At 40.3% G+C, this 24,263-nt stretch overlaps 1 protein-coding gene and 1 long non-coding RNA gene across 28 annotated transcripts in view; one reads left to right on the top strand and one right to left on the bottom strand.

The window, feature by feature from the left end:
- Nucleotides 1-4,176: 4,176 nt before the first annotated feature.
- On the bottom strand, nt 4,177-23,306 carry LOC111246727 (multidrug resistance-associated protein 1-like). Of its 14 annotated transcripts, none has more exons than XM_022796802.2 (20): nt 23,244-23,306; nt 21,692-21,712; nt 14,075-14,300; nt 12,704-12,826; nt 12,390-12,590; nt 12,028-12,202; nt 11,516-11,770; nt 11,051-11,254; nt 10,663-10,894; nt 10,364-10,557; nt 9,355-10,149; nt 8,647-8,975; nt 8,088-8,253; nt 7,534-7,733; nt 7,150-7,366; nt 6,919-7,022; nt 6,579-6,749; nt 6,145-6,329; nt 5,700-5,844; nt 4,177-5,046 (listed from the first exon to the last, which is right to left on the bottom strand). In XM_022796802.2, the coding sequence occupies exons 3-20, from the start codon at nt 14,236-14,238 to the stop codon at nt 4,866-4,868; spliced, it is 4,041 nt and encodes a 1,346-aa protein (XP_022652537.1). In that variant the 5' UTR covers nt 14,239-14,300; nt 21,692-21,712; nt 23,244-23,306; the 3' UTR covers nt 4,177-4,865. The 14 variants fall into 14 exon arrangements, with proteins under 14 accessions (XP_022652537.1, XP_086841586.1, XP_086841588.1 ...); XM_086985460.1 differs by lacking the exon at nt 21,692-21,712 and adding an exon at nt 22,797-22,874 and having other exon boundaries at nt 23,240-23,267; XM_086985462.1 differs by having other exon boundaries at nt 14,075-14,324; nt 23,240-23,267.
- A 16-nt stretch (nt 23,307-23,322) lies between these two features.
- Nucleotides 23,323-24,263, top strand: part of LOC147756875 (uncharacterized) — a 10,961-nt gene continuing 10,020 nt past the window's right edge. For 2 of the 14 annotated variants that reach the window (XR_015325074.1, XR_015325064.1), the window contains exon 1: nt 23,370-23,762. This is a non-coding gene — a long non-coding RNA (uncharacterized LOC147756875). Of the gene's footprint in view, nt 23,763-24,263 lie in introns of all 14 variants that reach the window. The other 12 variants (XR_015325063.1, XR_015325062.1, XR_015325076.1 and 9 more) reach the window with 12 other exon arrangements.

The raw sequence follows: 24,263 nt of genomic DNA, 5'->3' as shown, positions 1-24,263 counted from the left end.
ACATCCTATGAAGCCTTAAATTAGTTATTTGGAATTGACAATTTTTTAAAGGTTCAATGAAAAATAACTTCATTGTTTACTCTTCTTCATCTTCTTATCTAATATAAACCCTGTGACGAAACCCATCTCCTACGCTTGCAAATAATATTACGTTTAATAAGATCTTAGTCCGTGAAATAATGTCAATTTAATTCTCGCATTGTTCCTATTTCATTATGGCCGAATGCTCTTTCTTTTTTCCAACCGGCGGCAATAGCAACCGCTCCTTCATCGGCCGTGCCTCGCCCTCGCTCGCTATCGATTCGCTGATGGATTTCAAATTTCACGCCCTTAGGGAATATCAACTTCTATTGGGCATGTGAAAGATAGACAGCGCAGTCAAAAGGGGTCTGTTTCCATTCAATATTTTAGGTGGATATTATGGATAACGTAGCCTTTACGGCTCACATACTCGTACGATTACGGAGGTTCTGTTCAGATCTTGCAACCCTTGTGCAGAAGGTTTTTGCCTTTTTGGCGTTCATCCAAAGTTCACAACGCCTAGCGATAAAGGCAACAGTAACAAGCAGTGTCCTAGCTTATACAGTGAGAGCAGCGATAGAGCACTGCAGGGGAAGGATGTGATGTGTGAAGACTGATGGTACAACACGGTTTGGTAAGGGCAAGAAGGAAAGGATTGTAGAAACATGAAGTGCACCATGCGGACAAAGCAGCGAGTCAGTCCGAAACTTTGAGGAAATTGTCGGAAAGTGTGTGACCGTCTTAGGATTAACTCATCGCAAGGCTTCTGATCCCTTCCTACGGTCGCTCCTGACACACAAAGGTGGACAAGTACTCTCGGCACGTGAGGGAGTTCAACAGGAAGTGGGCCTTAAGTATGAGCTTACCATAAAGCGATTGGCCCTAGAACTCTGCTCTCTAGCAATCAAAAACGTTGTCGCTAGTCTAACGATAAACAAGTGTGCATGTCGTAAAAAACGGTAGTTGCGCTTGACTTTGCCTTCCTTGGGTGGGGTCCATCGTGTCACTCAGAACGGCTTACCTTTGACCTGATTCGAATCCATGATGGAAGGATTGCCGAGAACCTTTTGGTAACTATGATCGCACCTTTAGAAGAGCTTGAGTTAGCCTTTGAGGACTTTTTTGGTATTAACATTGACGAAGCGTCAGCGATAGGAAAACTAGGAAAAGAATTCGCTAAAAGGTCGATGAAAATGTACCATCCATGGCGGATATTGCAATGCTAGACGTTAAGAGTAAGCATTTTCGGAACGAAACCTTACAAGCGCAAAAAAAAGTTGGCAACAGCGTTGCCAAGCTGAAAAATGGGGATTCAATTCAAGGAAAGTTTCCGTTGAAAATACAAGCAGCTGTTAACGGTATTACGGTAGGTCGTTGGCACGTTTGTCCGCAGTGTATGATGAAAATTCAGTAACAACTTATGGAAAAAGAGCTTTTGCCAACGTAAAGAATGATAAAGAGATTTGATAAATCTTCAAATATTTGGGAGGCAAGCAAGTACTTCTATATCACTCGTAAAACCCGTGAAAGCTGTGACCCAGTCGCAATCGATTAGTCGCTATACGTTGGACTTTTCAAATCCAGTCCACCGAATGGTCGACAACGCCAGACGCGATATAACCACAGTTGCAGTCGTCATCCGCTTGGGCTAATTTACCTGTACAAGTATATCCAACGTGAGGAAGGTTACTTGGACAACTCAACTCATTAGCTCCTTGTTGGAGATAATGTTATCATTGTGCCCCACGGTGAAAACCAAATATCAGGCCCGGCTATTTGATGAACAAGATACGACGGAGTTGTGTGAACATTGAGCATTCTTATTTATATGGACTTCATAGAACTAAAACATCACCACTCGTTTAATTGAAACCATATTAAATGGATTCAGTTTTCTCTTTGTTAGGTATGCTGTTTCAGATATTTTGGAGCAGCATTTGAAAAAGCTCAGACCTCAGAACATTTTCTTTTCCGGGCGTCCAGGTCAATAGAGAAGTAAAATCCTTATTCTATCGCTTTCTGTTTCTTTTTTCTTTCTGTTTTTTTTACATAGTCATTCTAACTAACCTGATTGCTGAGCTTAGTAGGACAAGAGTACCCAACAATCGTTATTGGGGATGAATGGCAAAGAAACGTCGGGTTAGCACTCGACGGCCACTGGCGGCAACTGTTACCCAAGTGAAAAATTAACATAAGCGAAGAGTGTCAACGTCAAATAAACGCGCCCCAGTAAAAGCTTACTCCTAAATAATGTTAAACGAGACAGCTCGGTGGAGGGATCCGTAAGTCATTCACTAGATCGTTGAACCAACCCATACTACTAAAGCCATATGGGCGCAATTACCTCGTGTGGCGTATCATACTATCGGTAACAAGCGTACGCGTGGTAAGGGACATCGGAGACCCTTGAAGAACCCATTGATAATACGGTGCAAACAACAAACACGCATCACCGATACTGTTGAACTCAATAGGCATTATTCAATTCGCGTTATTTTATGGCAATCTCAATTCAGCATGCGCACCTCAAATTTGCAAACTTGTACCGGAAAAACTCAACCTAAATGCAGACTCCCATAAACAGTTGACAATTATTCAAATTAGTTATTTAGAGCGTGATCAAGAGTAACATTGGACACTACCCTTGAAGTGGCTACGCTAAAGAAAGTCGGAAACCAACTTATTAGGTAGAAACAGGGATAATTACAGAGGAGCAAAAGCTGCCCTGAGCCCCGGAGGGCTAGCCAAGGCAATCCTCCTGTTGGCGTGTATGACCCTGTGGCGGCACCTAGCGCTAGAAACGGACAGTTCAACCGAAATCGAAGCGGAGAGCAACCGCACAAAGGAGCAGACGCCTCAGGAGCAATAGACGTCAGCGGGTGCTGTGAAAGATACTGAAGTTGTTGTGCTTATTCCAGGTCGTTGAACAAGTAGACTCATCGAAAACATCACGGCTTAGTTAAGAAAAAAGCGCCGTGCACAGACTGACACTGGTATTTAGCGGTCACGGGTATTTATTTTTCGAAGATCGGCAACGCAAAGGGCAATGTCCTCGCTGAGCAGAGCCGCACATACGTTGCGAAGCTGTCAGTGGTTATAAGAGGTGAAGAGCAACCTTTAGTGAAAGTCATGGCCAATAATATTATGCCGTAGACTTTGAAAGGAGTTACGAAATGGTACGCGGTTTGAAGCTTCGCAATAGCCGTGATGAGAGTCCAGCAGAAAGCAGAAAAGGGACGAGAAAAGCTGCAAGAAGAACAATTTTGACATCCTGAGAAGAAGGGACAAGCGATTAGACCCACGGCTGCGTTAAGTGTTAAAGATACTTCAAAATTCGGTATCAGACCACTGTGAAAAATATCGGCGAGCAACAAATAATGCTTTGAAGTAATGTGAATGTCGTCCCAGGACTCCGTCCCCCAGTCTAAGAGTTGGGACATGTATTTCTAGTGTAGAGCGTATCTATTATATCCGGTATTCGAGTTCGCATCAGCTTTTTTATTATTCCTCGTTAAAACGATCCTTGCGGCCTAGGTACATAATCTTATTTTGTTCTACTCTACATTAATGTTGCGTACCCAGATAAAAACAAATTGATTACATGCTTGGGATAATGTATACGACGTACAAAGGGTCGATTTTCAGATCGAACAGAGCGAAAGCCTCCTCGGATCATCAGTCGCTGTAGCTGCCAATTAAATGTCTATTAACCAGGTTCTCGAAAGTTGATGAGGTCAGAGGATGTGTATTCAACAGAATTCAATAACTTCGATTGTTGACGCCTTAATGTCCTTTTAGAAATCAGGTTGAACATTCGTCCCAAACACTGAGATACATATATATATAACGTTGTATTTGCGCACGAAGTACGATGCCATCCATTAGGTCTCTGTGCATTATTGTTAGCAACTTAGTTAGTTAGTCGCTGGAAGATGACCAATCTATTTTGCCTAGTAAACTATCTTGCCCAACTTTGGGCCACCATGACGATATGTGATAGGAACCTGGAGCAGTGGCTTGAGCAACAGCGTCGCCACGATCCTCCCCCAATAATATTCCACCAAAAACGAACGACACATGGACGAATAGTAAACGCTTTTTTTTCGCAGAATTTGTTTCATCATATTTTATTAAATGTTTCAACACACGTACATCTACTCAATATAATATATTATTTATTTATATTCCATGCAATATGTTTATTATTACCGCAGTTGCGTTAATCGTACAGTATAAAAGTATAGAGCTCTCATTGCTATCGTCACAGGATAGATATGGCACTGGCGTAGCTCCTGGTGCTCAAGGATTCGCTATGCATGAGTATCTTTTTGCTAAACATGATAGATAGGCTCCTACTGCAGTGACGTTAGGCTAGCGTGCTTAAAATTATACATCATCATGCCTCTGGCATATATAAAATCGTGGTACATTGCAAATGATATCTACGATATTTAACAATCGATTCCACCGTACGACCACAAGAACAACGTTTCCTTTTTTTCGCCAACAGCAGCAGCAGCAAGTATTGGTATGAAACATACTGAGTATCGACGCAGAAGAACAAATAACAACAGACATATATGTTAGTTTATGTTACATGTGAAGTGCTGACATATTAAAGCAATCTTCTGTTAATGTTTATGCACAGTTACGCAACGCAACTTAAGTTATTTTACTTACGTTAATGATCATATTCAAACAGTCAGCATCGATTTATTTCTCTGCCTTTGGGACAATGATCACAGGTTACGTTATCACTTTAAGTAGCTCAAAATCTTTCATAATCTAGATCATCACGGCTCGTGCTAGTTAAAACCTAACTGTAAAAGAAAAGCACGTGATACTTAATAAACCAGTCCGGCATCTTCGGCCATCGAGTGGAAATGTGAATTTCTATCAGCTAACAGCAGTCTGGGGGAACCTTTCTCGACCACCCGACCCTCACTGAGGACGACTATTGTGTCGTAATCAAAAACCGTATTTAGTCGATGTGCTATTGTAATGATCGTCGAAGAAGCGAAGTCTCTGAAAACACACAGACATAATCGGCTGATTGGTAACATCATTTTCGTACATCATATTGGTGAGCAGAAAATAGAAATTATATTTTAGTTATTTACTTAGTTGTAAGTACAATGCCGACGGGTAAAAGCTTGACCAGGGCTAAAACGTGACAAGTGCGTACCTTTTTAAAAACTGATTTTTTAAACACAATTTAATCAAGTAACTACTCGCGAGAAAAAAATGACCTTAGGTTGTACTAACAATGGCGGCACTCTAATAACGATCACTTGAATAAAGTCAGTCCAATTTAATAAATATAATATAGTCGATTAGCGCACCCGTCTAGACTTATGATAAAATGTTCTATTTTATGCGGATAACTAGTTAGGTTATGTATGAGCCGAACGAAAAGCAAAAGAAAGCATGGTCAACATCGCAAGGGACAGGCGGGCAAAAATGCCCTAGAATAGTGTAGAGGGTATCGTACTTGCTTTTTAGAATTAGGGATACATAAGTTCTAGGTAGATTCTGGGTTCAGGACCTTCGTATCATAGTGAAGCTTCCTACTAATGCTGAATAGTAATACTGGCTATAAAAACGCCTACGTCATGCAGTGTGTCGAGCAGAGTACAATCTTCTATCTAAAACATTTGCTTGGAATTATCATTCGTTACCTCCGGATAGTTTCCTGAATATAGGCGTCTGTTTCCATATCGACGGCAGCGGTCGCTTCATCCAGTAAAATGATCTTCGACTTTCGTAATAAAGCCCTGGCAAGGCATACTAGCTGACGCATCCCTAGAGCAAGGTTGGTACCGCCTAGAAGAGCCGTTTTGCGGTTAGGGAAAACTAGCTAACCATTGCAACACTGACCGTTCATTACATTTATGACGTTGCCGTTGAACTGAATAAAAGTCAATTTTAAAGTTACTTTCAATACCGCCCGCCAAATACCCACATGATATACCACGTGTGACACAATGCCCGTGTACGCAACTTGCCAACTCTAAGGATTCTTCTTCTTCTTCTTCTTCTTCTACAAAAATAATAATGCTTAAAGCTCTTTATCAGTTAAAGGATTATGTATGATTCATATGAAATGATAGAAGCTAAGCCTGCCTTGTGTCACTGCATAGTTGAGTTGAAGCCCCGTCTTCTTGAGATGAGCCCGCTCCAAGGCGGCGTACAACTGCTGATCCGTGTATAAACCTTGAGGATCTAAGTTAAAACGAATTGTTCCCCGAAATAGAATTGGATCTTGTGGAATCATCGTTATGCGTGACCGTAGATCGTGAAGGCCAAGTCTACGACAACAACAAAAACAACAGAATAGTTAGAAACATATATTTGTTGTTCGACCTTTGTAAATGTCTGAACAGCAAAAAAAATGTTCATATTCCCTGACCCATCATTTATTTGGGAGTGCATCAACAAGTATGTTGCAAAGCCACCCAATTCCATAATCGCTATAATGCTTGCTAGGAAACACTGTTGCCCTCTGATAGTCATGCGTCGTCCCAGTGTTCTTCAATGAGCTAATTGATCACACTCACTTGGAAGTGTCGACCTCGTCGATGATAATTCTACCAGAAGCTGGCTCAATAATTCGAAACAGCGCCAGCGTGAGTGAGCTTTTACCAGCGCCCGTCCGACCAACGACGCCAACCTTTTCACCGCACCGAATCTTCAAGTTGATATCCTTGAGCACCAAGTCCATACCCTCTCTAAATGTACAGTGGAAAAGATAGCTAATAAGATCTACGGGTTGCATATATGTGCGTGCGTCACTGGCTTACAATTAGGATACTATGTTTGCTCAACCATGAACGTCAGCCCATTTTGTTTTGCTCCTATTTCTCAGATGTATTGTTCTCCTGTGGCCTGTGAACTGACCTGTATCTCGTCGAGTAACGGACAAAAGTTACCTCGCCTTTATGAGGCCAATTGCCATCGAGCACGGGCCCGCCCTCGCGAGTCCAGGGCGCTTCGCTCTCGATCTAGAAGGCAATAGGTTGTAACTAGTAAAAAAAAATGCGATCGTACAATAATTTACGATAGATTATGGCACTAAGGAAAAACAAATGTGCCTAGTTTGTGGTGAAGAACAAGAGGATAGTGACTTACATTACTGTATTCATCAATGCGTTCAGCAGCCACAACTGCGCTCTCAACGTCAGTTGCAATGCGAATCATCCACGACACAGCGTCGCAAACGGATAGAGCATACGACAAAATGAGACCAGCGACCCCGGCATTCAGGACGGCTCGATAGTATACGATAAGACCGCAGGTCAGACATCCTACAATTGCTGAAAGCCAATCAATGCGGATGGCTGCCCACCTGATTGCGTGGAAATATCAGACAGTAATTATGAGAGTATACGATTTGCTACTTAAACCGCTTGACAACGGTGCCCAACGTATTTTCATTTTAGGACTTGATCACTTTCTTACATACTAGAAATTTATCCTTTAAATGTTGCCCGTAAAGACAAGACTAAGACTCGCCTTCCTATAGCCATAGAATGGAAGTAACAATTTTGGTTGAGGTCAACTCGAATCTGACATTTCTTAATGAAGTGTTGTTCAACCCTATACGCCCGTATACTCGAGACACCGTTTAGCGTTTCCGAGAAGTTGTTGAGAACAGGCGACCGTGTAGTAGATTGAAGACGTTGAAATTGACGCGCTGCCACTACATAGACTTTCTAACAATTCCGGAAGGACAAAATTAAAAAATTCGTTAATCTGAGAAAAGACTTAACGAAGTTCTTCCATACTGTTCGGAAGCGTACGCCGCTACTAATATGCAACATAAAAATCCGTCATACTAAATAATTAAGTTGCGACTTAACAATATCAAGTCTTTTTTTAGATGATCATACGCTACGTTTGCCATGTACATTCCTCTTAACGTAATCTATTGTTCCCGAATTACAACTAGCTCAGTTAGCTAAATAGAAAATATCTTTTATCTTAATCTGCCTTTTAAGATAAGTTCCAGACTATAACAACAGTTAATGATTCGCCCAGAAGGAAAGGACATACGCGCGCTTTTCAACCTGAGTTAGAGAATAAATTGAGCAGATGGGTACGACGAAAACGACAAAAAATGGTATCTCGATGCAGATTAAAATAACGGTGGCCACCACTTGAAACGCTGCGTCCAGCCATCCGTCAAGATGGATGTATAGCTCCAGGTCCAATACGTCGATATCCTTGCCAAACCTAATTCGAAATAAGTCTGTATGATTATCTTTACGATATTGTAACATACGGGGTTAATAATAATGATATCAATACACACTTTTATCATACATAGGTACATAGGTACTACATAGGTACGGACAGATCAAAGACCCCTAATTCTAATGTGCAAAAACTTCAGTTTCATAGTTAGTAGGCGAAATCTTATAACTTGCAGTAACGAATAAATATGAAATGACAGTCTTCAAAGGCCCTAATTCCTAGTATCCTTGTATTTTATGCGATTTAAAGGAAAATTACTCCGCCACTTTGTCGTCCTTTTTGATACTAAATAAAGGTACTATTATTACAATTTGACTTCTGCAACACGCAAATATTACGTTCAGATATGCCTTGGATCTAATTGGTACCTACCTATTAATGATCCTGCCGAGGGGTGTAGTGTCAAAGAAGGACATAGGTGCACGCATAATGGAATAAAGCATGTGGGAATGGAGCGTGGACGACGCTGACAAGCACCCAATGGCCAGACAAGAGGTTCCGATGACTGCTCCGATCACCTGTCCACCACCGATCCCCAAATAAACCCACATTCGCTCCCACGTGCGAGTAACAATCTCGTCGAGCACCTGTTCTGTCTGATTCGATTTGCCTGACTGAAGGTCTTCCTCTGTCATATTGTGCTGTTTAAGAAGCTCCACGCCATCATTGGACCACTCACTGAGCCATATTGTTGAATAGACCTAAACAATAATTTAACCCACAAGGTGGTGCCTTCACGTTAGAACACCTTCAAGTAGATTCGAGTGCACTACGCGCATGCTCATATAAACGATCCTGTATTTAAAATGTAACAAACGCATGGTTTGGAAAATATTTGATCTGTCTTAGAATTTTAAGCTGAAATAATCGATTTCCTTTTCTGATTGTTATCTAATCTTACCGCAACGGTAGACCTACCTTCTCTCTCGTTGTAAACTCACTTTGAACTTACACTTACCTAAATATATTTATGTTCATTTAGCAGGAACATTTGCAAATAAAAGAACTTGCTCCTTGTGACGAGTTTAAAACTACTAACTGACTAAAGTATACAACCGATGCTGAATAATTGGTACTTACGTCTGCAGTACGGTAGATAGTGAATCCTACAATACATAGGAAAGCCATCAAAAAACCAAAATTGCGCATAACGTTGCCATAGATGCTCCATTTAACGTCACCAACCTCCATGGCTTCTTCGCCGATCAGGGCGCCTTTCGATTTTTCCATTCCGCCCTTGAGACCGCCGTGAAGAGGCGAAGACGAAAGTGACTCGTCCACTTGGACCGAAGATGCACTGATTTTACGAGAGCTTGAATATGATGCCTCTGGACGGAGACGGGTGCCAGTTATACCGGTTTCATTTTTTCCGGTATGCTGTCTTTTTTCAGCGAAAAATCTCCTAAGTTTAATGTCCATTTTTAGGATATCCTGATACGTTCCCATATGGGCAATTTTGCCATTTTCGAGAATTACGATACGGTCCACAAATGGTAGAACAGCAACAGAATGCGTGACTAGAACACGGGTACAGTTTTTTAATAGGCCTTTTGGACCAATCACGTTATTAAACAACTCAGAGGAAACGTGTGCATCGACTGCGCTGAGCGGATCATCCAAAAGATAGATTTTCGCCCGTTGATAAACTGCCCTAGCCATGCTAATACGCTGTTTTTGACCTCCGGATAGATTAACTCCTTTTTCTCCAATTTCGGTTCTATCACCGGCGGGAAACAGCTTCAGATCAGGTAGCATGCAACATTTTTCCACCACTTCCCTATACCACGAATCATCAGTTAACGCGGTGAAAATAATGTTTTGTCTGATAGTTTCATTTTGAATCCAAGCTTGTTGAGGTACGTAGGCAACAGATTCCTAGAATGAAAAGATGTACAACAAGTTTTCTTTCGTTTATGTCGACTTAATGTGTGTGTGTGTGTGTGACAGGACAATTCAATACGGTACTTCGAACTTCGCCTAAGTAAAATCTCTAGTTCCTACGGTTGTTGGCCCCCAGAACGGGAAAATACTCGTACTTAGTTAAAGGATGTTAGAAAATATTTGCGTACGTAGCAAAACGTTTACAAACTTTTCTGATATCGATGGTTCCTTTCAGTTTTTTCATTCCGCCGAGAATCGCATTCAAAAGTGAAGATTTGCCAGAACCGACTTTACCAACGATAGCGATTAGCTCGCCTTTGTTAACAGTCAAATTCAGGTTTGATATCGTTGGATCGGGACCACCCCAGCTGAAGGAAGCATTTGAAAGTCGAATATCTTCACCTGTAGGTGTTATCAGAAGCGAATAAGAAGAATACTAAGCATCGGTGTACAGTTCAACAGTCTTACTTAAACTTGAAACAAAATTATTAAAAATTGAGTCGTTACCTTCTTGAACGTAATGCGTGATGTCTTCCGAGTGAATTTCTTCGCACAGTAGATATTTGTGGACTCTCTCGAGTGATACGAGTGCTTTGAGCATCATTGTGATGGTTATTGGCAAAAACGTTAGTGAAAAACGCATATTGTTAAAGAGGAACAACGATACGAACGCCTTGTCCGGGGTGAGCACATGATTCTTGCCGCACAGCACATAAGCTCCAAACGCCGTAGCGGTTACCTGTTGAAATCTGGGTATGAGAATATATAGGGACTGCAATAATGCTTAGGTGCAACATATGACGTTAACAGAGATGGCAAAATTGCGCAAAAATGTTATCTAGTTCTTATTTGGCCATGGGCTCGAATGGACGGCAATCAGAAGCCAAACACCTACCAAGAATGGACTGCAGTACCAGACAAGACTTAACAATGCTTGGCCCAGAAGATACTTTCGGAGATAGCCAGTCTCTCTAGCTCGGATCATTCGAACTTTGCTAATGAACGGTATCTCCCAGGCGTACAGTTTGATCATTTTCATGCCTGATAGAATTTCGTTTAGAACGTCTAACCGTTTGTCCTTTTCCGCCATCTGCTGGTCCTATAAAAAAGGGAAAAAGTGAGCCGACAGTTAAGGCCGATAGTGACGACTAGTTGGAGGAACTGCGCTTGGTCCAGCCAGTACTCAACTGACTATCGACAAAGGGATCAGGCCTAAGCTTTGCATACTGCTTCAGAGCATAGATAATCTTTGTGATTGTTGGTGACCGTATCTAAGCAAGTTACAATGCGGAAATATCTATTCGAAATAAAAGACTCACAATAACACAATAGATGTAGAGTCAGTTAAGGTGATACTAACCTGATACCGTGCAATGGCACTGCTGAGGGCTACAGTGATAGGTATACATGCTACAATGACAGAAACACCTGCCAAAGACGAGGGCCCCAAGTAATACCAAATGATTGCCACTGAGGAAAGAATTCGAACGGTAGCGCCCCAAACTAGAGTTGAATACATCGTGAATTGATACACGTTGTCGATATCGACAGATATCATATTCATGAGATCACCGCTAGTAAACTGTTGACTCGACTCATTTGAAACTACAAGGCACTGAAAGCGGTTTCGTAATAAAGAAACATTGTCAAATCAACAGATAACCATTGTTAACGACCGTTAGGCATATCATATCGTCACAGGGTTCATTCTATCTCTATTGGGTAGCTGTCGCGTGATATACAGTGGATTATGATGCCTCGCAATATGCCCGTTAAACGCTCTACTTCAATATGTGATCACGTTTCGTGTCGTCTGACGATCTCCTACTATTTTACGTCAAGTTAAGATTACTATAGTCGTGATCAAGATACCTTTCGATAGATTGCGGCCAGGAGAGCTGAACGAATCTGTACGCCACCGCAGCAGCTAACAAAGACTAGGCCATTGAGAGAAAGCAACATGAGGATCGACACTGCGAACATCGCCCCGCACAGCATATAGCCCACGGAATCAGACTCATCGCTGGAGATGAAGTTGATCATCCGACTGGAAATCCATAAACAATTACATCGTTATAAATCAGGAACGTAAAATCTTTAGAAAGGAGCTATGTGACAACGCGAAGTAGTTAGCTAAGAAGACTGCGTTTTACGAAATACGAGAAGAATTGGTTCGTAGCTAGAATCTTCTCCAAGCGATTTAGAATAGCTGCTTTTATTCGCTGACCACTCACCTTAAGATATAAACAGGAGCTAACCGCAAAATATCAAAGCAGATTTCAAGTATGGAGCTAGTTACGATGAAACCGCAGAAAGCTCTCATGAGACTACACGATACGCCTCGGCTTTTCGGTGGCTTACCAGATTTGCCCGAGGATATAGAACTCGAAGGCTCAGCTTTGCGCGTACTGCTGTCCCCACGATAGCTGGCCATACTGGAATCACAAGATAATAATTACTAGCTTGACGGTTGTGTATTTGTTCATCAAAGTTCATCAGGCATCGGTAATAGCTACACTAACGTACGTCGAAAAAACAAGACCCTCACCTTTTCTCGGGACCCCTCCACTGTTTCTGAAATCGTCGCCAACACTCTTCCGCCGAATACTCGATATGCAGAGGTAACAAATCCTTTGGCGTCACCGTCTGGCGAAAGGCTTTCCAAACAAGCCTAGATGCAATTATTCAAATGAAAAATTATAAACAACGGTACACAGATTTCGAAAACGGAATGTTACGAAGCGTATAGCACCAAGCAAGAATGAAAAGGATTTAGTTCGATAAGCGCTAAATCGGTCTACTTATTTTCACTTTCAGTTCCTGAGGCCATATTCAATAAAGGCTGTTGGTTTAGGTGGAATAATTCTAAACCGAAAAAAATCGCATAAACATTATCTAAGTCATTGTGCCCAAACCATGATCAGAATCACGTACGATTCTGGTCTAGCGGGTAAGCGAGCTCGAAGAATCTCAATTCAGTCCTAGAAACGGCAGATGAAGGGAAAAAGCTTTGTGTTATTTTCCAGTCAACATATTTCCTAGCTTTTGATGCAAAGTGTTTGGTGCAAAAGGAAGTATTCCTATGTCCAGTTTCGCATTATTACTCCACTATCATGACAGTAACAATGAAGACGAATGATTTCGGCCATCTAAGTGGTATTGAGCTAGTTGAATATTAGAGTTTGTGTAGTCGATCATATGGGCCTCATGCTTAAGTGAATACGCCTCGATTGTTCCGTTTGGAAAGTGTCTCCTTATATGTCCTATTTGGGCCTTTACTAATCGGTGAAAAGAATATAAATTAACTAGAATCGCTAGCATGATCCTCATTTTCACAAGTGAGTATAAAAGTACACCACTCAAGCGGTCGTGCCCTCTGCGGTATAAACTCTTATATTGATTCCGAAGGGAAACATCTTCGACCAACAGCTGAGCATATGGCGATGTGAACTACCCCGTTTTCTAGCTTCAGACATTGAAATCATGTTTTCCACCAGCAACCAAAACTGCTGAGGGTCGAGTAAATAAGCGCTTTTTTTAACTGAGTACCTCAGTTCAGCTACATTGACAACAATATCCGCCAAATATCCAGTATCCATGGACTTTCTTATCATAAGCCAAAAATCACTGTTAAATTACCTGGTGACGAACAGTGATATCAAATAGCTTGTTCTTGCTTTTTTATAACGTATTCAATTAATCCTACAACAGAATTTACCTCTCGGTACCTGCCGAGCCCATATTTGGTGACTTTGTTGCACCTCACCTTTAGGTGTTCCTCACTCTTGCCAAACGCAGGCCGCCACGGGGCCCTCGCTGTGTCTTTTATTTACTCACATTGTTTCACATAAAATTATAGCTTTTGGACTAACAAACGTTTTAGTGAAAAGTAAATCGGACTTTTGTAAAACCAATTTACCCTGTGTAATGTCCAAGGGTGACTCGGTCCCAAAGATTTGGCCTGACTTCTGTGATAGGGGTCTTAATCTCGTTGGGAAACTCATTGAACAAGCGACTGGATTTCTCAGCAGAAGACTCATCCTCTAGGGAACTAGTGCCGCCTTTTCGGTTTTTAGCAGACATTACCCGCAATCCGCCAAGTAAAACGTTAGGAGAATTTTGTATTGATTTAATGAGACAGTCACCTGCAACGAATAGTAGAAACGGTGCTATAGAATGTTATTGTAGTAAAGTCGAAGATGTATAAGATTTACTACATTATTGTTAGAATCTTTGGTGGTATCTTATAAATCAGTACATATATCATTGTTATTATGAATGGCTGCAAATATGTCATCATTTCGTGATACAGAACTCGTTTGAAATGAGCACTCAGCACGCGATTATTCGATACCAAAGTATGCCAACCTATTATATACCAAGCTCCGCCCTTATAGGACGATAGAGACATCAAGTAGAAGATAACAGATAGGCCTCCTCCTTGGTCAAGCCCGCCAATCAGAGTAAATAGACAGCTTGTAAGGATACTACAATAAACCCCTTTACTGATTTGCTTTCGATTCATAATCACGAAGGTAAGCTCACGGCTAACGGGCTTTTTCTCTGCTGGTAAAACTGGCTGCTGTTGTAAGCATAAATAGGATAACCATATACCAGGCTACTTACCAATAGCAATCATTTAAGAATTTCGCCCCTACCGCAAATCGGACCCACGCAACAACTTTTAACTCAATAAATAGGCAAAAAGATATTATTCTACGCAGATCGGTTAAGTTGAAAACAGTCAATGATCGGTACTCAATCATCCTATGTTCTGTATTCGATAACATTACATAATTAGGAGCATTTTTTAATATTCTCATTCCCTTTTACCTCCCCGCACTTTTTTTATTCTTCTTATTATTATTTACTTCGCTTCCATAATCTAGGTGCACTTTTATTGTGTAGTGAATAAATTTTAGTAGAGTTCAGATGGTTGTTTCGTCTGATAAATTTCTTTTTTAACACCTATGGTGTTCCGGCTTTTGCTTAGATCAAAAGGGTTCCGGGACAACCCGGAATATATGTGCTTTGCTAACGACTACCTCACAAATGAGAAGACCGTTCAATGGGACTTGCTAACTACACCGAAAAAATCCGAAGAGTTGGCCATCCGAAGTCTGTGAGAATCTCAGACGGTAGAACTGACTGATCGGGAAGGTAAGCTGTTATGAGAAATTCTAAATTTACAGAACTTTACCACAAGTTAGGGATTTCTGTGTGTCACACACCTAGTGAAACACATGAGCAAGTACAGGTTCCTATTCACCTTTAACATTTCGCCCGGCACCCTGCAACCGCAATAACAGGTTTCAACACAAAACTGTTATGACTGGCACAAAGTGGGTTCTGCTGCAGGTATATAACAGCGAAAAATGGTTAGCTGCAAAAGATACCCCTAAGTCCTGAATTCAGCCAAATTTTCGTTTCAAAAGATCCATGATTTGAATTCGGCGGCACTGAAAGTGTTTAGTATACTGGCAAACGCTTGAAAAAAGGTCGCCCAACAAAGAGCTCTATATGGCCAAGTTGGCAAAGATCGTTAAAGCGCTTCTACAACAGTTTGAGTAGAAAATGTCAGTTACCACATTTCTAATCACTGGCAAATGAGATTGATAACATCTGAAAATGAAGAGAACCTCAAAAACCTTATGAACGTACTTTTCGACACGGCTTTTTTCGAACACCTCTAGCGGGAATAGATGAATTGGTTTGGAAATGGGGAAAGGTCGTAAAAGTGAAATCGAATACACAATAAATTAGTTTGTTGCTATAATTATAATAAGTCATTATATTATTTTTATCAGGCGAAACCCAGGATGCAATCTCATGTGATAAAATCTTAGAACTACTAGTATTTAATGAGCATTACTAGGTGGCTAATGTCAAGTGATATATTGCTGTCAAAAAAAAAAAAAGAAAATTAGATTCTACATATTCTTAAGACCTTGCCAGAATAGCAAAGTCCTATTTTAAAGCTGCTTACGAGTCATTACATCCAGCAGACTGTTCTAAATCCGATCCTAAAAGGTTTCTTGAGAACCCTCATCTATGCTGCGCATTTTGACTACCCCTAAATAACTATTTTCCAAAGAACTGTATTCCTAAGTAGACTGTGAAATGGACTGCATCAAGTGTGGACTACTTTTTTTGATGGACGCGACCGACCAGAACGAAACACCTAATTGATTGCACCTTTAGGCCGATGTCCTGTGAAAGGCGAATGACCTAAATCGGCCGCAGTAACGTTGATTTTTTTTTACTGTACTTTTTGCATCGCATGAACCAGTTGCAAATGTCAATTTTCTTTATAAGCCAGTATTTTATTAACTTGTTTATATAAGTAAGTCGGGACCGCGTAGCAAAGTATTGCCACTTCACTGCAATGAATTAGGGGCACCACCAGGTATTACTTGAACAGGCCGAATATTTCATCGAGGACACTATCTCTACCGTTGTACGAAATGCGCAATCAAATTTTACTACTGTGTGTATAATATACTAGAGTTATATTTTAACCAAAGCCAGCTACGACGTTCGTTATCTGTACGAAGTCAACGAAGTCAATCTGGTAAAGCCCGTGGAGCTAGAATACTCGACTGGACTCTTTCGATGGTTTAAGTTGCTCCAGATTCCTGCAGTCACAATAGGTAATTATAGGCGTAAAGTTAGATGTCGATGTGTAATAAGTCGAAATTGCAAAGCACTTCGTTCTCGTATAGATTCGTGATAGCCAGTGGTTGGCAAGACTAAGGTGAGCTGATTCAGGCTCCGCCATGGAAGCGTACTGGCATGGCATATGTGATGTAACGTATGTCCGTTTGTGAATCCCTAATAGAGAAAGGTTACGTTCATCTATGCAGCATTCAGTCTTGAACTACCAAATAAGTGAAGTAATATAATCAGTAAACGTGTAGTTTACCATTATACGGGGGCTTTCGTCAATGGATAAGTTGCCATTGTTCTGATTAAAGTTCTGCTGTGTGTCTCTGAGAACTGGGTTAAAGTTGCGTCTCTACTACGTACCCCACTCAAATTGTTTGCGTAGCTCCAAAAATAATACAACATTTATCTACAGGTAGTTAACTTCGTTGTTTTTGTTACTACGGGTAATCCACTCTGCGTCGTAAGAGTAGAGCTTTCCATGTTTTCTTGCTCCCATCAGTCCGTCTGCTAGAGCGTTTCCAATCACCGCAAAGTTCTGGTAAGCAGTAATAAACAATGAGTAGAAAGGACGAAGTTTTACAAATACTGAGCAGTGGCATTGTAAAGCACTGCCAATGTTAAGTGTTCGGGTCCCAGCAACAATAAGCATTTATATTAGAGGGCGGATCATTTTATTCCTATAAACCTTTATAATGCTTTGTTTGAGAGCAAGCCTTGTACTTCGGCCACAGCTTAAACTAATAGGGACATTGACTTAAAATCCCGATGCCGGTAGCAACGTCACTGAATCTAAAACTACGATCGTTTTTTCGAAAACTTTTTGTACGGTTGTTTTATACTGTTGTAATCATGCATTTTTAATCACTTTGGTTCTCTGGACCTTTATCAACTTGTTAAAAACTATCGATATTTAAAGATAATTGTAGATCGTGCCTTTGATAACTGCAAGGACCATCAAGACACGTTTTGTTAACGTGCCCTAAACAGAATCCGGGCGAATGTTCCGAATCTGAAACGAGACTCATAGAACAAGACTAAAAGCTGCCCAACTTTGTCCAGGCGGCAGGACCACAGTTTTTGTACGCAAAGAAATTGAACGGCTTTTAGGAGATATTATTAGGACTTAGCGATCGTTCCTTTGGCTACCGCTGTCATTAACGAGCCGAAACGCGTTTTAGGAGATCAGTAAGGCGCATTGTATTGGTTTCATGGAGCCTATTTCAGTAAGTGCTGCTGTTGCTGACAAACTTGGAAACAATGTCATCGATTCACAAAATAAATTTTCTATTACTTCAATATATTAAGACGAGTAATAGGCCCCACTGCACACATGGGACTACAACAAACAATTAACTGTGGTAACATATGCCGCGTTAAAAGTTATTCAGTTTGATTCAACTGACCGTCACCTAGCAATATTAGTTTAACATTATTAGAAGCTTCCTATAAAAGTAGATCTCTGTCGTCTTTTCTGTACATTCTTATATTTGACTCTGAGTTTCCCTGTTTTATGCTTTCTTTCTTATTATCTAAATATGGACAGGGTGCGAGACTTTCCCGCAAGTTGGTGCTCTAATAAACTGTTCTACATATTGCCTAAGATCATATTTTGCATATATGCCTTATAAGCTTTGTCGAAAGATTATAGCTATCAGAAATATCACACGCGATTATAATTAACTTGAATATATTAAGGCCTTTCACTGTAAAAGCTAGTAAAAAAAATTGTAAATAGAAACAGGAACACATATTTGTTCGTTAGCTTCACTGATGGAGGGAAGAATAAATTTATGTGTTTCCAATTTAGAGTGCAATATGACATAAATGCGTTTAACAAAAAATAAGTATACATTACGCTGTCAGTTTGCTCGTAGACGACATCAAAGGCCATCGCAGTACGCTTCGTTGCCTTCAAAAGGCCAAAAACAACTTCTCTAGCGTGTTCGATAATGGCGACAACTTTGATAAAAGCTAAGTAAAGTATTTTGTTTCTTCGGACTGGAATATGCGTGATTTTTTTTTTCTTTGTTACGAAGCATGTAGCTAGTGCCCTTTCGTGCATTTCTGTCATGCTTCTTTCAACTTCCGTCATTGATACAACTTTTTTCACACTTCTAATGTATATTCATTATTTGAAATTAGTTCTCGCTAAGCTGTGTTTCGTTCGATATAATCTGTTTAATTGTATTTAATACAGAATGTAGTTTGACTGTTCAAGCATGTTTCATTAGAGCTATCCAGATTTAATTTGGGCATAACGGAATGCTATATACGAAAACGGTCTGATGAGATACCTCCCACTAGAAGGCTTTACGGTATTTAGCTTGGCTAGATAAGGCCTAGCAGCTGGCACTACGTTTGCTATGGTATCCCATCGAAGCCAAAATTGCGGCCCCTTCGACATTATCAACATAGAATTCGTCGAGCTTTTGAAATGATTCCCAAGCTTCCCCATAAGCCAACTTGATTTTAGCGTTCTATTCACTTCTAGGATTTTGAAGACCGTTATGCCATATCTTATGCGATAAACAAATAATAAGGTGTATATTACTGTATATACTATTTTTGCTAACAGCAGTTAATCAACTTCAGTATTTCAAATGTCATCGAAACGTTTACATTTGATGACCTAGAGTTCTTGATGACTTAAAACTACCATACGGTTGACGACGATCGATCATTAATTCATACCTTCGACAAATGTCCAGATAGGCGATCTTAGGTCAGATCGAACCAAAAACAGATTTGAATAAAACTCAAGTCTCTACAGAACGGCACTACTCTGCCGTCGTTGCCGATCGATGATCCAGAAGTTATCTTGTTTTTATTATAATTAGACTGCTATCTACTTGGCGAGACGGATAACTTTGTATCGAATATACCACCAAGAACATAAGTTCGCAAATTTACGCATTAACACTAATTTCGTACATTGGCAAGCCTCAAGCCGTTACAGGGAGGTCACCAATTTGGCTAATTTCCGAGGACAATTATGTCACTGCGACTAAGTCGGCTATCTCAACTCCAAAATGTTTTAAACATGGCGCCACGTTGAAGACTGGGTCAATTTAACAACAAAACACCTTTATGCGCGGATTCATTCATGGGTATCTTGACGAAATATCCTAACAAATAATAGTAAAACATAAGAAGATGCGAAATATAATTTCTCCTTTAAGCAAGCGTTTTAAGGTCGTATTCTACCGGTCATGTTTAGGCGTGATTTTTGCAACGATACATTATCCCTACGTTTTTTTGACTTTACGTATGGGTTCATTAGGACTCCATTGATCAGATGAAGACTACGCCGCATGGATCTTACGGAACTTCTTGCTCTGGCTGGCATCATGATTCATGTAACACGTGAGGATATGCACTGCGCTTGCGTAAAGCATATAGATACCCTGAATGTGATCGCATTAGTTGAAGGACACAGTGATGTTAATTGGTTGCTTAAAATGGAACGTTGAACTAATCCTCGAAAGAATACAGACCTACAAAGGTATCATCCTTATCTATATATCTGTATGTATTCTATCTGTTTAACAACTTGAAATGCTATAATGTAGATTTTTGAAGACACATATTTACACAGGTGGCGCAATGATGCCGAACTGATGAGTGTTAAACAAAATACGGCGATGAAACCACATTAACGGTCGCGATTTGAGGCGCAAATCGTCAGTCGCTCAGATTGGAAGAGCTTCTCACGCCCACTATCTGTGTACAAATACATTTAAAAGCACGATTATCGTTCTCGTTTCGTTGGATCCAAGAATTACTGGGGGTAGTGGAGATTCCTCCGTGACTATTTTCTGCTAGCGTTCATCAACGTTGCTCTTTTATGATAATCACTGAGCAAAAAATGGGGCGTCATTGTCCATCAAAGGTTAAGATCCACAGTTACCCTCCGCTGCTAAGGCGTTCCCTATTCGTGTAAGAAAGGCACATTGCCAAATTAATTGTGATTCTTCTGTGTAACTACACACTTGCCAGCATAGAGATTACTGATATTTCCTTTCGATACCATTTTTAACAACGTCATATATGTTATTAATTTAACCACCAAAACGTGCCCGTTTTGACTCATCTCTTCACTTTACAGAGCAAAGACTATACGTCAATAAACACGCTTCGATGTTTCAATGATGTTAGAAGTGTGAGGTTACATAAGCTTTTTTGTTGACTCATTGAACATTGGTTAAAAGAAAAAAATAATAGATAGGCACTCATATATTGCGACGTATGCTAAGGGTGAGTAGTAGTACTTGAGGTCATAGAAACTCGCGTCATTCTTACAACTGTCCGTTCAGGACACACAGGCGAATCTTGCTGACTGTCAAAATGTTCGAAGTTACTATCTGTTCTACGGCAGGGTAAGATCAAACGCAGACTGACCATATTAGTTGCAGGTCAATTTCTAGTGAAATAGCTTTATGTGGCGTATAGCAAAAACATAATTGTACGGGTAAAAATATAATTACGTTTCACACCTTAAAGATACCCAGGGATTCGACCCAGAACGCTTGCCCCGGCCGAATACTGTTATCATATCTCGTTATGTCATATCCATTTGGTTTATGCAGGATTTAGGAGAGAAACTATGAAGACTCTGCACAGTTTGAAAATGGTCAAACGATTTTACCGGATACGATGTTGCATCAACAACTTCGAAGAAATCAATCAGTTATCTTAATTGCAGGTATTCCAATAAATACGTAGGATTTAAAATATTAGTATATACACAAAACTGTAAATATGCCAGAATAACCTATACAATCATATATAGCACGAATGTCTGAAACGTTAAACCTTAAAGAGCGTTTTCTAGATATGTATTATCGTTTACAGATGTGGTATATACACTTACTGGTGCGACATCCCTTGCCTTCTATTTGCGGACAAACAGAATAATAAGAAGTACTTCAGTTTTAAGTACAGAAGGTCATCAGGATTGGCTTCACAACGATCTCAAATATCGGTGCGAGATCTATAATACCTCCTGTATTTTCTAGCATTATGAGTAAAACTCTGCATATATCATATGCTGGTTCGTGGAAACCATGCGCACTATAGAGTATGCATTAACTAGATTTATGTCGGAACAGATCGTCATGTTAGATCCGGTAGGTTACGGCTTTCTAGGGACTAGCATTGTCAAACTTTGCGAAGAAATCATCGAGATCTGTTGCTATTTTCATTTATTTACAGAAAAGTGCTCGTTGAATCGGCTATTTTACGAAAGACATCGAAAAATGTCTATAAGATAATGGGCTTTAAAAGTCACTTCAATGTTTGACAATGCCTGGTTACTAGGCTATTCTACTAGATAAGCATACGGTTAGTAATTCCTTTTTCTTTCAATCATTTCACTGCCATGCAATCGTCTTCTGAGCGCAACAATTTCGAGCAGGATGTGAGCCGACCTGGAATAGTCTGGAATCTAGTATGATGATGATATAGGTAATACACTGAGCGCAGGTTCAGACGGCACTATCTATGTAGATCCATGCTTTTCGAAGGCCAGCAACAAGGACAACGTGAAGGTGACAGGTCAGCGGTTCAACCGAAGAGTGGGACAACTAACATCATGTGATAAGCTCAATAGACAACTCCTCCCTTTCGATCCCTAGATATGTATCAGTCCGTACACACGCTAACAGGCCGACAACGCAGCCGACGAGATCGACAAACAAATCATCTAATCATCCATAAACAGTTAATCTATATAAAGCAATTTATGTGTGATGGCATAGCTGTCTGTGTCGTGCCATAATCGTATTTTCGAAAACCAGCTTTTTTAGATAGTACAGGAATTAATTCGAATAAAATGCTGGCAAGAGAACACGAATCGTACTTACAATAACGTAGTGGGCACTTATGGTGAAATTAGCTCACGATTTGCCCGATTTAGCCAGGAATAATACTAGCTGTAAGTTTTTTTCAGCAGGGTTCTAGCGATACAATTTACGTACTATCGAACACCATCGAGGCAGGGCCTATATTTGGGCTAATTTTTTTTGACGGCCAAGTTGTACTGAAGTCGCAGTCAACTGTAAACCACAAACGTATACTAATATGATGATTTATTCCCGTAAGATCACTGTCATTCAAACGCTCTTCAACACCGTAACTTCACAATGAACAATTCATACATGCGAAGACGTGCCGCACGAGATACAGCGTTGTTGTATGTTATGGCACACTAAACGAAATAAACTCTGAGACGTCAGCCAGATAACTAGAAGCAAACATGCTAATTATAATTACACCGATACATTAAAAATGCTTTCAATTGATGGACAACTAAAGAACGCATGGCCACAGATTTGCTTCGTTATTCAAGCAGTTTCCTTTGCCGTAACCTGGACCTTGTAGGCTTTGGTTATCAGGATGCATGTGTGTGCAGTAGACGTACGTACAACCAACATATAAAGACAGTTTCGTTTTTCAGTCGGTACACGCACGCGTTGATCGCCCGTAAGCTCTCTCTATAGATACGAGCGACAGCTGGCTGGGTGCTTTTGTATTCCCCTCCCTTCATGACTGCCGACCCTTTCTCAGAGGTAAGAGTTGAATGAAGATAGCCAGGCGGCGTATAATCGTCAATTCAAGTTTATGTGCGCCTAACGAACAGTTCAGGCGACGCTTGAGCCAGAACCGACAAATCCCATTGGGTTAGCTGCTCAAGACTTAGCCCAAATCCGAGAAAAATGAATGGATAACATCGCACACGATGCGTGCCAAAGTCACACGTGTGGCAAGTTCGAAACAGAGTCGTCTACTATATAATAATATGCGTGTGTATTAAGGATGAATGACCCTTATTCAAGTAAGTCGTAGGAAATTAAAATAATGATTTTTTCGCACAGATGTTTTTCCCTTCCGTGTTTCCTTTCTACGTGCAGCTGCTTAATCAAGCTGCGCTTTCACTTGATTCGGTAAGTATATTTCTTGAAATTTTAAATATTTTTAGATATAGCCTTAGTTTCAAATATATTTTTTAGTGCCACCATTGCAACGCGTTATTACTTACGCATTGAAAAACAGGGATTGTTTGTTTAAGTTTAGTCCCGAACTATTTTTAAATAACATTCGTTATTATACGATCATAGGATAAGGAGGATATTAAGCAAGTGCCGATAAAAAATGAAGCGCCTGACACAGAAATGTAGTACAGAGATAAATTGAGCACGTTCAGCAGCATAAATGGCATTTTTTACTTTAACGCTACTATAACACTGGGATATTCAAATGTTTCGACAACGGGTATTGCACATTCCCTAAATTAATACAATATGATATATGTTTTCCCGACGTCACTGCTCGGAGGTGTGATTTACTATAGCTTCAAAGACACGCACGTTTATAGATATTCAAGTTATTTGTGGAAACTGCGGATTATACTGCCACATGTTTTTTACATAAATTTTATATATATA

Source organism: Varroa destructor, unplaced genomic scaffold (assembly GCF_002443255.2).
Source record: "Varroa destructor unplaced genomic scaffold, Vdes_3.0 BEIS01000003.1, whole genome shotgun sequence".
NCBI classification, from domain to species: Eukaryota; Metazoa; Arthropoda; class Arachnida; order Mesostigmata; family Varroidae; genus Varroa; species Varroa destructor.
This window is presented reverse-complemented; position numbering and strand designations above follow the sequence as displayed.

Excerpts from the sequence above, each read along its gene's own strand:
- LOC111246727 (XM_086985459.1), bottom strand. The coding sequence starts at position 23,220 with ATGCATCCTGATAACCAAAGCCTACAAG. Across the intron at positions 10,895-11,050 it reads GGTACTGCAGTCCATTCTTG|GTAACCGCTACGGCGTTTGG; the intron begins GTAGGTGTTTGG and ends AGATTTCAACAG. Across the intron at positions 7,023-7,149 it reads GCATTGATGAATACAGTAAT|ATCGAGAGCGAAGCGCCCTG; the intron begins GTAAGTCACTAT and ends ATTGCCTTCTAG.